A 12,719-nucleotide genomic window follows, 5' to 3' on the forward strand; every position below is an offset into this window, starting at 1 on the left:
CATACTATGTCTAACACCTAAGTGTGTAGACTTACCATTATAAACTTGGCTATATGCCTTATCCAAAGCGGATGCACTATCACAAATGATAAAAATAAGTGTTATCGGTTTAGACCACAAAAGAATCTCATAGACTAAATTCCTTAGCCACTCTGCTTCTTTACCAGCATCTGATAACACAACACACTTATATTCCATTGTGGAGTTTGTAATGCAAGATTGCTTCTTGGAAGCCCAAGAAATGGCACATCCCCTAAGCAAGAATACCCAACTAGAAGTTAAGGAATGGTCATCCATGTTGGTTATCCAACTTGCATCTAAATGACATTCTAAAACCAAAGGACTCCTCAAGTAACTCAAACCATAATCCATGGTTCCTTTAAGATACTTAAACACTCTATTCATTGCTTGCCAATGTTAAGCACTAAGTTACTAGTGTACGTGCTCAACTTGCCCATAACAAATGCAATATTAGGTCTGGTACTTGTCATGACATACATCAAGCTACCAATAGCCTTAGAATATTCCAATTGTGAATTAGGAACCCTATTATTTAGCATTAATTTCACACTTGGATCTATAGGAGTACTCATAGGAAAACAATCGGTAAAATTAAACAGCTTGAGAATTTTCTCAATACAATGACTTTGAGTCATTACCAAACCTTTGTTCATCCTTTTAATTCTCATTCCAATAATTAAATCAACTTATCCTAAATATTTCATGGAAAAATTAGATGATAACAATTTCTTTGTTTCATCTACTTGATTTTGGTCGGTAGCAAAAATCAACATGTCATCGACATATAAGCAAATGATCACTCCAGCTCTAGTAACATCATCAGATCTACTGTAAACACATTTTTCACATCGGTTTCTCTTGAAAACCAGAAGGCAAAATAACCTCATCAAACTTTTGATGCCATTGTTTAGGCGCTTGTTTCAACCCATACAAAAATTTGACAAGTTTACAAAACATATGCTCTTTACCGGGCATAATGAAACCTTCTATTTGTTCCATGTAAAATTCCTCATCAAGATCACCATTTAAAAAGTGCTTTTTTCACATCCATTTGGTGAATAACCAGATTGTGGATACTTGCCAAGGCAATCAACAATCTAATAGCAGAAATACGTGCAACCGGAGCATACCTAAAAACATCACACAACGCTTACTAATTTAGTTACAAAATTAGTTTACCATTTTTAACCAAAACACCAACTACATATTGAAATATTCAAAACAAGTATATTCTTCTTCTAAATCTTAATTCCATAGTTCCAATTCCATAAACACAGGTACTTGTCATTCTACACTTGTTATTAACATTCATGAACTTCAATATCCTCATTATATGCATTTTATACTTGTATTTAACCTTCAAGAACTTTGTACATTATATAATTAATATTAATTTATTGGAACTGGGTTATAAAACCCATCTACACACATACACCTTCATAGTCTCCATTCTCGAAACTAACGAAACTTGATTTTTTATCCTAACTTATCAAGTTAAAAAGCATTATATTGCTTTATTATAACATCCTAAAATATTTAAAATTTTGGAATGTTACAGACACTAGCCTAAATTGTTAGTAGGTGTACAAAAAATATTTATGATATTTTTTGTTCACAAACCAAATATCATCACCCTTCTAATTCTAAGTCATTATCTGTAAACAAAATATTTATGGTTTTATATCGAGGATATAACTTATTCATGTCTCCATCTATCACTTTTTGAAAATATTAATGCGGTATAGTACCATTAATGGTGATTATGATTCAGTTATCAAGACATGTTGAAAATAATATAGTTTGCTAAGCTTAAGCATTGAACCTTCATCTAACATTAAGTAAATTCATGGCATAATACATCATGGTTTATTTATAGCTTTCCAAAAATGAGACGCAAGAGTTTCTATACATGTTTTTTATCAAGTAAATTCATGGCATAATACATCATGGTTTATTTATAGCTTTCCAAAATGAGACGCAAGAGTTTCTATACATGTTTTTTTTTTCTCGTAAAATATTAACGATGTAAAGAATATCATTAACCATAAATTTGAGATTTTTAGGTTAATTGATACCTGACTATTGAAAAACATTAGTAAAAAATAATACACATTCAAATTTCAAAGCAAAGTAATTCCTTAATAATCTTTTTAAATCTTATCCACAAATAAAAGAATGCTATAAATAAACATTATAAAAAGTGATGTTTTCTATAAAAATGAATAAAAGTATACTTAGGCCGAAGGGTATACTCCTAAAACCAAGAACGTAAATAACTTCCAGGTCAACAAACAACACCACCATAAACCAAGATTGTGATCGCTAGTATACTTCCAGCGCCGAAAAAGAGAGGAAGAAGGTTGCAAGAGGAAAGAAAGGAGAGACAGAGAGAAGAGTAAATATGACTTACTATGCTGTGTCTTGCGTCACATACCACAAACCACCACTGCCGTGGCACCAGAGACGGTGTGCACGACCAGTGGCGGAGCTTGAAGTTTGGATGGGGGGGGGGGGGGGGGCGAAAATAGAATTTGTATAAAAATTGAAGAATAGAGGGGGTCAAAGTCAAACTTTATAGTTTTTGGGCATAATATATAACTTTTTTAATACTTATGGACTAATTATTAAAAAAAAAATAAAGGGAGGGGGGGCACAACACCCTGGCCATATATAAGCTCCGCTAATGTGTACGACCGTGACCACAATGCGACCTGTCCACGAGATGCTCGTGGCTTGTATCCATGAGGGCCTTATAACAACTTTTAAACACATGATTAGATCATCAACGATTATAATATTCTAGTTAATAGATACTTTTTAAGGTTATCTTAAACAAAATTTATCAACCAAGCACATAAAGTTTAACCATTCAATGTTATAAATTTATCATCAATTGTCGTATTGTTGACGAAGTTATTTGCTAGACGACTATAAGTTTCTTTTTAAAGATCATTGCTGTTTTCGTCATTTTGTAATGATGTCTTAATCACGTATCGCTTAATATTATATGCTAAATTATCTTGATTAATAATTGTGTTGATGTGTTATTTATAAATCATTTTGTAAGCAAAATTTTAATTAATTTTTATAACGAAGTTGAAATGTTATCAAAATTTTAATTAATTTTAAATGTTTTTTTTTTTTTTCGTTTCACCCTATAATTTTCATACAAATTATTACATCTACCATTTTATTTTTATTCTTTTCCTATTTTTTCTTGCTGACTAATGACTAGGACAGTGACCAAATATGGGATAAAAAACAGACAAAATCATCAAAGCTCTTCTAATATCCTTAGAAAAATTGTCAATTTTAAATAAATTTAATATAAAAGAATAATCGTACAAAACTATTAAAAAAAAACATAATAACTCATTTTGACAAAATAATGAAAAATGTATTAGATATTTTTGTCCACAGCGAATAGTAACTGCGATTTTCAAAATGAAAGCCACGTATATAATTCCGCTCAAACTTTTCCCCTTTTTCTCTTTTAACCATATTTTCTACCCCATCGACCCACCAACATACTGACTCAGACTCGGCCGTTGCCTGATTAAATAATTCACATATAAGTATTGACTCCGCGCCTCCCCAAAATCTTACAACCTAGGGTTTCAAACCCTGTAATTTCTCTCGTCAATTCTACTCCGCATTTGCATGAGTCCGATCTCATACTGCTCGTCGTTGCCGGTGTGTGCTCCTCTACAGTTTACACTCTCGGCGGCCGGAAATGTCGTCGCCGGCGGTCCCTCTTCCATCGTATACAGCCGCCGGTCGATCGGAGTCTCCAGATGTATCTACGGTAACTATGAGATTCGTTAATGCGTGTAGTTACTTGCTCGTCTGTTTTATTTTGGAAATGATTTTTTAATCAGACGAAAGTAGGAAAAATCTGTAGTTTGCTTAGTTTATGTGTCCTTGTGTTTGTTTCCGTGCAATCTACGGAAATGCTCTTGCTGATTCACGATAGAAAGACTTGCTGCTTAAATTTGTAGCAACATTGTGTTGTAGACGCTGCAATGTTGTTCGAACCAGCTGCATTGGCGATGCAAAACGTTCGAAATGCTTAATTATGTTTGACAATGGGGTTTTGCAAGGAAGTATTAGGCTACGGTATATCTTACACGCACACTTTGTAGGATTCAGATTTTTTATTGTATCTCTGTTAGTATTTCTAAAAATTGCTCAGTTTTGCTGAAGACAAATTTCTATCAATGCCTTAAAACCATGACCCGAGTTTCTTCTTGTTTTGCTAAATACCAGCCGTTATTTAGAACTAGAAATGCTAAAGCAAATAGCCAGTAGTAAACTGTTAGCCATTGACCTATCAAAAAATGAGCCAACAACATCATTCTAGGAATATTTCAGAAGCTTCATTCACATGATCTGTCCAGCATCAACAAAATATATAACCGAGTTTCCATTAGGTTAGTGGTTATAAGCAAAGATGAATGTTATAACTTATAATGTTTCATGATTAACATAGTTGATGGAATAAACTTGCTTGGGCAATAGAAGAGACTGGTTGCATGAGAATATTTATTAAAGACACTTTACTGAAGTCAAGCGGTATTTCTAATGAGATTCAATAGGATATAGTGTGTACAGATTTATGCATGATTTTTTCCGAAGATACTTAAATGCATTTAAGTATAGTTCCATATCGAGCTAAATCCGGACGAAGCGTATAGGGACTTGAATTGTACAAACCTAATAGCATTATGAGTTATAAAAAGCCTTTAAGGTAAATGATAAAAATATCGATTTGTTTGAAAGTTTCATGTCAAAGTAAATGAGGTAGCTTTGTTGTACACAACACACACATGGTGATTCCAAAAACCCACTTGGGGATTACAAAGAAACCCATTGATTTCACTTTTTTTAAACTTTCTGTTCATATCACAACAATATCTCACCAAATCTTACCCAATAAGGTATGCTCGCTTACGTCTTCTTACACTTGTAAATCTAGCTATTGCTTTCCAAAAATTTCAGAGACAATGTACAAGAGCAACCATGATGCATTGCAATGATGTTCGCAACACCATGAGTGAACTTTTAGAAATAAATCCATTGAAATATTTATTCAATTGGACTAATCATCCTTCATGTCCACTTCTACATAGTTTTACTAATTACTATATGAATTCTTTATCACAATTCGGGATACTAAACTAGTATCTACATTGCTCAGATTGTGGGACCACAAGGAGCAGCTATTGCTCCTGAAGAAATTTCACTGGTTATCGAATCTTTCAAGAAGAAAGTTGATGCTGATCGTTGTGTTTATATCATGGTTAGTGTAATAACACTCCATAATGTTGTCATCATATGACAATATTCCTTTCCTAGTTTATCATAGAATCTTGATCATGATTTATGATCCTTTGATATGTTGTTATGTGTACAGAAAAGAATGGAAGAGAACAGGATTAAGTTGGCTGAAGTCACCAACAACCATTACAAGCTGTCAGTAGAAAGAAGAAACCTAAAGACTAGTGTTGCAGATCAAACTGTTGATTTATTAACAAAGAGACAAAAAGATGCCATTGATATGCAAAATGGTGTGAATGCAAACAATGATGATAGTGACAGCAGCAGCTCTCAAGAAGATGGACATGCTTCAGCCATTCTTTTAGGATCTAGCATTGCAGTAAAAAATGCTGTCAGACCTATCAAGCTTCCTGAAGTGGATAAATTACCTCCTTATACCACTTGGATTTTCTTGGATAGGTGATCTTGATTTGCTATTTCTAAATTCTATCACAATTTTTTGTGAAATTTAAGCTGCTAATATTGTTAATTGTTTCTTTTTATTTGACTATGAATGATACAGAAATCAAAGAATGACAGAAGACCAGTCTGTATTGGGTCGAAGGAGAATCTATTATGATCAAAATGGTGGTGAAGCTTTGATTTGTAGTGATAGTGAAGAGGAAGCAATTGATGAAGAAGAGGAAAAGAAAGAGTTTGTTGAGTCTGAAGATTACATCATCAGGTTCTTGTATCTCAAATTATTTACTCTTGTGATCCCCATCAACTCATCTTTTTTATTTTTTATACCAACCCATGTTCATAATTTTAATTTTATTTTGTTTAATAATTTCAGAATGACCATTCAACAACTTGGCTCATCTGATGCTGTTTTGGATTTACTAGGACAACGGTTGTCCAGAAAACCTTCTGAACTCAAGGTAACAACTTTTTAATTATATGAAATTTAGGTGCAAATGTTTTTTTTTTTTTTACACACCAAGGAACTTTTTTATACAGGCAAGATATGAAGTCCTTGTGAATAGAGAGAATGCTGTTGAAGTCTCCAAACCAGGAAATGTGGAGTTTGATATGAGTTCATTGTTTGATAAAGATCTTGAAGCAGCATTAGACTCATTTGACAACCTATTTTGTCGCAGATGTCTTGTAAGCATTTTTATTTTTCATCTTTTCTTCTTGAATTTTGTGATCAATTGTCGCTCATGTATTTGGTTGCTATACATTACATGCTTTAATTAGATGTTCTTTTGTTTTTTATTTTCCAGATATTTGACTGTAAATTACATGGATGCTCACAGGACCTTATATTTCCTGTAAGTTCATGTTATCTTACTCCTTCTGTCAACCTGTCTCTAAACTTGTCATACTTTTTATTTTATTTTTTGTCCCCAAAAACAAACCCATCTTGAAATTTATCGTTTAAGATGATCTTAGGGCGTGTTTGGTTCATGGATTCCAACGGAATCTGAAGGAATTGGAATCTCGAATTCCATTCCTGGAGATGGGTGCTAAGAATTGAATTCCATACTTTTTTTTTTCATTAAATGACTAAATTGTCCTCACAAACACATCTTTTTTTATTTTTTTTATTTTTTACTTTCTGGTTTCTTGAATAAGTTTACAAACCAATCTGAATTCCATTCTGGGACATGTTTGGTTCATGGATTCCAACTGAATCCAAAGGAATTGGAATCTCGGATTCCATTCCGGGATGTGTTCAGTTGTCAAACCAACAAAACTGAATCCCAAAAGATTCCTTCAAAATCCATGTTTGAGAGATTTCATCATTCCTGGAGATGGGTGCTATACTTTTTTTTTTCATTAAAAGACAAAATTGTCCTCATAAACACATTAAAACACAAACACATTCTTCCCTTTTTACATTTTCGGGAATTTCTTGAATAAATTTACAAACCAATCTAAAAATAGCAAAAGAATGAATAGTATTAAATTCCATCTCATTTCTTGATCTTGCCAACCAAACATTTAACGGTTTCTAGATATCATTAATGACCATAATAACCCTAACATTTCTATTCAGGTTGAAAAGCATTGTGCCCGTGTGGAAGAAGAGAAGGTGCCTTGTGGTCCCCACTGTTATCGCCAGGTAATCATCAATTTCATATCTACTACACATGCTCTTATTCTACACTATATAAACTTCAATCTTTAGGTCCAAAAGACGGAGGGCATTTCAGTCACATCACCTACACAGCTCAACAGCGAACAAAAAGCCACTCCAAAATCTTCAGATGGCAACGGTGTTCATAAATCAAGAAAAAAGTCCAAAACTTTGTCTGTATTACAGAAGTTAAAATCTTCCAGGAGTGAAAACACTTCATCAAACACTAAAAACATGACTGAAAGCAGCGAATCAGAAACCAGACCCACTGTTCATGATGGGCATTCTAGTAAACGTGGGACCCGCCAAAGGAATAGCAAACGCATTGCTGATCATGTTATGGTTGCAATAAAGAAAAGACAGAAAAAGCCCACTGCTTCCGATTCCGATTCCATTTCTGTTCCCAGTGGAAGCCTCGGCTCACATAAAGAAAATGAGGAAGCCAGCTCCTCGTCTTTGAAGGTGAAGTCTTTGAGTGGGAGACGGGGTAGGCGAAAAGACTCATTTGCCCCTGCTGCTGGTGGTGATAGGTCGTCTTTTCAGGCGGAAGCTTCTGATTGCCCTTCCAAGGAGATCACCAGTAAACACAATGAGAAATGGAAGAAAGAAGAGTTTGTGGATGAGAGTGTTATGTGTAGACAAGAAGTAGAACAGATTGAATTCAAAAGCTGGAAAACAATTGAAAAGTCTCTTTTTGAAAAAGGGCTGGAGATTTTTGGCAGAAACAGGTTAGTAATAGCATGCTATGCTAGTACTTTCCACTTTTTCATTATATATAATTAATAATTAATGATAATGTCCATTGATTTACATTATTAATTTATTATTGCAGCTGTTTAATAGCTAGGAATCTAATGAACAACATGAAGACATGTTCAGAGGTATTCTACGCCATGAATTCCTCAGAAAACAAGCTATCTTCTCAAGGGGGCGATGGCACATCTTCTCTAGGAGATGGATCCAGAATCGATTCTAACGAAAACATGGTCACACATCAAATCATCAAATATATTTATTAATGATTACATTAATAATGATGAAAAAATATTAATTTTCTTTTATTTATTTATTTATTTAAAATCAGGGTACGACGCTAAGAAGAAGATCACGATTCTTACGCAGAAGAGGAAGAGTTCGTCGTTTAAAATATTCATGGAAATCTGCTGGATACCATTCAATGAGGAAAAGAATCTCTGATAAAAAAGAACTCCCTTGTCGCCAATATAACCCATGTGGTTGTCAAACTTCATGTGGGAAAGAATGCTCTTGCCTTGTCAGCGGGACTTGCTGTGAAAAATACTGCGGGTAGGTTATATATATATATATATATATATAAGTAACTTTATTTATAAAAATCTTTTTTTTTTAATTAATTTTTTGATATGATGATATTATGAATAGATGTCCGAAAACATGCAAAAATCGTTTTAGAGGATGCCATTGTGCGAAAAGTCAATGTAGAAGTCGTCAATGCCCTTGCTTTGCTGCGGGTCGAGAATGTGATCCGGATGTGTGCAGAAACTGCTGGATCGGGTCAGTTTTTTCTACTGAATTAAAAGAGTTGATACTTTATTCATTTTGCTTACGTGGCATCCAATGTGGCAATACAAATACCAAATATAAAAACCCTAAATCAAGTTTAAACCTAAAAAATAAAAACTCACAAATCCAAAAAAAATTGGATTCTGCTTAATTTGATTTTGTAATTGTAGGTGTGGCGATGGGACTTTAGGGATTCCGGGGCAAAGAGGTGATAATTATGAATGTAGAAATATGAAGCTTCTTCTCAAACAACAACAGCGGGTAATTTAATTTAATTACATCATCTTTCTCCTTATCAAACTTAATTATTATACTTAGTTTGTGATTATTTTGACATATATCCTTTATTTTATTTAATTTACAGGTTTTATTAGGAAGGTCTGATGTCTCAGGCTGGGGAGCCTTTTTAAAGGTAAGCTGCAGGAGGAGGACTATATGTTTATATTTGTATATTTTTATATATTAGTTTTCTTGACGCAACTAATAATAATAATAATAATTTTTTAACTAATTACTGGTGTACAGAATAGTGTACCTAAACATGAATATCTGGGTGAGTACACTGGAGAATTGATCTCACATCGTGAAGCTGACAAACGTGGAAAGATTTACGATCGTGAAAATTCATCCTTCCTTTTTAACCTCAATGACCAGGTACTATAACTTAATTTATTTATATATAAAAGTGATTTGTTATATTTTTCCATAAAGCAAACATAATAATAGTATATTTTACTTATGAAATGCAGTACGTTCTTGATGCTTATCGAAAGGGCGATAAACTGAAGTTCGCTAATCATTCCCCTGTTCCAAATTGTTACGCAAAGGTATATATTTATTTATGATAAGGCCATTTTTGTCTTTTACAAATATTTATGATTATTTGGTTTGGTTTGGTTTGGTTAGGTGATAATGGTGGCGGGAGATCATAGAGTTGGAATATTCGCTAAAGAAAGAATAAGTGGTGGGGAAGAACTGTTTTATGATTACCGATACGAACCGGATAGGGCACCTGCTTGGGCCAAAAAACCAGAGTCATCATCCGCTACAAAAAAAGAGGAAACCGGTCCTTCTAGTGGGCGTGCAAAGAAGCTTGCTTGATTCATCATCATCATCATCATCATATGCTTACTAATTTTCTATATCTCAAATGATTAACCGAATACTACACACAAGTAAGTATTTTTGGGAATTAATTCTTTATGGAGTTGATACTTGATAGGGTGGTAAAAAAAAAAATTATTTTTTTGTGGTTCCCCATCCCCGGTGAATTAGATCCGGATCCGAGATATAGGTGAGTTTAGGGGAAAAGTCTTGAACTTGTAACTTGTAAGGGACACGTGTCTTTTTGACCAGCGTTTTGTGTTGTGTTGTGGAGGTGTTTGGTTTGTTTTGGCTGGTTTTTAACTTTTAAACAAAGGAAATAGACAATTTACAAAAGACCTAATTTTGGTTGCTTTCTTTCTTGTTCTTATTACTTCTTACTTGCGCCTTAAAAAGGTAAAATAAAAAGAAGCGGGTTATCTATCAAACATTTTTTTTGGGAGAAATACCTTCTTGGTGATGAAATTTCAAGGTGTTAAAATAAATCTTGAATACACAAATTTGAATTTATTGCATCCTTGTGATCCACATATGCAGATCTTATAGATTCCTTGATATACATGTCATCCAACATGGTCTTTATGATCAAAACATCTATGCGACATTGACATGACATGGTGTCCATTTGTATTTTTGTTTACTTTTAACTTCTAAATTCTTAAAAATTAGGCTTTACCTAACATTTTATTTCAATTGTATTTTTTTAGTTACAATTTTATCAAATAGTCTTTTACCCTGATTCTCAATTTCTCAACTTGATCACAAATATAACAAGATGATTTTTATAAAAATGATGGCATGTCTTCGTAGTAAGCGGTTTTACTTCCCGGATATTGTCGACCTAAGGGTGTGTCTTGGTAGCGTGTATTTTAGTTGATTTTTTTAAAAATATTGTGTTAGTGTCACATACATGTCATAAAACTGGTATTCATAATGCATAGTTTAACGAAATAGTTGAATTAGTTTAACGAAATAGTTGAATAAGATGAAATCCTTAGTTAACATTCAAAGTATTTAGAGTTTAATGGAGTAAATGTTTATTGATTTTTGTAGTTGAATGTTCAATGAGAAAAAAACAAGTTTTTTCTAATTATTTAAAAAAAAATATGCTATTGAACTTTATAGTTGAAGTTGTATGAAAAGTCAATATGTCATATACACTATGGATTTTCTAATAAAATGTCACAATGGTCAAATACATCCAAAATCGTGTTTTTAAGGTCTAAATTATTGTTTTTTTGAACTATCGATCATACAAAGAAAAATATAATTCTCAAATAATTATATAATGAAAATTTATCATTAATCAAAAAAATAATAACAATAAAAACTTACAACCAGATTCTCACAAATCCGAGAGATGCATGCATGTGATTTTATTTGTTTGTTCATTAAATCCTTCAACAATACCTCTCAAGGGCATCCCAATTCGCTGCCATAAGCTTAGCGGCTTTCCTTCCCATAATTTTGTCAGCATCACGTAAACAATCCATAATGCAAACTAAACCAATAACCTCCCCCTTCTCTATAACAGGCAATCGTGTAACTTCTCCTGCATGCATAATTTAATTCATAAGATTATAGAAAAGGTTCATCAAAAAGTAATTAAGCCCAATATAAATTATTTGTTACAAACTAAACCTTGCACCATCTTCTGTAGGGCTTCCACATAAAGAGTATCAGACAAAACAAAAATCGGATTCCATGTCATCACCTTCGAAACAGGTGTGTTCACCAAATGATCAATCCCATGATTAATAACTCTTGTTGCAATATCCTTCAAAACATCAAAAACACATGAACTTTATTCTAATCCGATCAATCAATCACAATGTAACATGGCTATACATGTGACGATTGATCAAGACAATTAAACCTCCTGTGTCAATATGCCACTGAGTAACCCAATTGAGTCGATGAGTACAAGAAAATCAACGTCACAAGCAGCCATATGACAACGGGCTTCATAAATAGTTGTTGTGTCGGGTAATGTCACCAATGGACGTAAGTACTGCTTTACTGTTTGATCTTCGTTTAAGCTCCTCTTATTTTAGAAACACAGTTAATTAATCAGGTTTCGGATGTTTAATTAAAATGACAAAATTAAATAAATATTTCATCAAAGACTCGTGATATTTTGACCCAAAATCTAATATATTAGCGGAGGATGATTCGTACGTTCTTAGTTCGTTTGGTAGTATTTGAAAATGGATATCCTAGATTGCTCCAGATGACGACGTCGTACAGCTGATTGTTGTGGTGGTGGAATGACAAATTCATCATAGGCTTCATAGAGATTGACAAAGAATCGAAAGCAACAAGGTCGATGAAAGACGTATGAAGGAAGTGAAGGCAGTCGGCGACGTCTATGGTCGGCCGTTGTGATGGCGTGGAGAGCGTCTCCAGGGTCGACGAGGCTGAAGAGGAGGAAAGGAGGAGACAGCGAGGGGTGGGTTGTCGGTCTCGGTGGATGCAACAATGCGATCGGGGGTTGAAGATGGGTCACCTTTGGTGCTTGCCTGGATCGAAGAGAAGAAGAAAAGAGAATGGAAGCAGCGGGATGTGGGGTTTGCCATTGGTTTCCGGTGACAAAGCCCCGACATTGGGTTATTTGGTGATCGAGAAGGCAGCAACGATTCAACAACAGGTAAGG

The 12,719-nt window shown here is 33.8% G+C and overlaps 1 protein-coding gene across 2 annotated transcripts; it reads left to right on the top strand.

The window, feature by feature from the left end:
* Window positions 1-3,549: 3,549 nt before the first annotated feature.
* Window positions 3,550-10,423, top strand: LOC111879167 (histone-lysine N-methyltransferase CLF). 2 transcript variants are annotated; one of them, XM_023875641.3, is made up of 17 exons: window positions 3,550-3,826; window positions 5,219-5,320; window positions 5,435-5,757; window positions 5,861-6,022; window positions 6,134-6,218; window positions 6,298-6,444; window positions 6,564-6,611; window positions 7,340-7,405; window positions 7,481-8,148; window positions 8,253-8,406; window positions 8,505-8,725; window positions 8,822-8,953; window positions 9,133-9,223; window positions 9,327-9,374; window positions 9,488-9,616; window positions 9,712-9,789; window positions 9,869-10,423. In XM_023875641.3, exons 1-17 carry the CDS (start codon window positions 3,755-3,757, stop codon window positions 10,061-10,063), a joined length of 2,721 nt encoding a protein of 906 aa, XP_023731409.1. In that variant the 5' UTR covers window positions 3,550-3,754; the 3' UTR covers window positions 10,064-10,423. The 2 variants fall into 2 exon arrangements, with proteins under 2 accessions (XP_023731409.1, XP_023731408.1); XM_023875640.3 differs by having other exon boundaries at window positions 3,551-3,826; window positions 7,472-8,148.
* The last annotated feature ends 2,296 nt before the right edge of the window (window positions 10,424-12,719 follow it).

This window comes from Lactuca sativa, chromosome 4, assembly GCF_002870075.4.
Source record: "Lactuca sativa cultivar Salinas chromosome 4, Lsat_Salinas_v11, whole genome shotgun sequence".
NCBI classification, from domain to species: domain Eukaryota; kingdom Viridiplantae; phylum Streptophyta; class Magnoliopsida; order Asterales; family Asteraceae; genus Lactuca; species Lactuca sativa.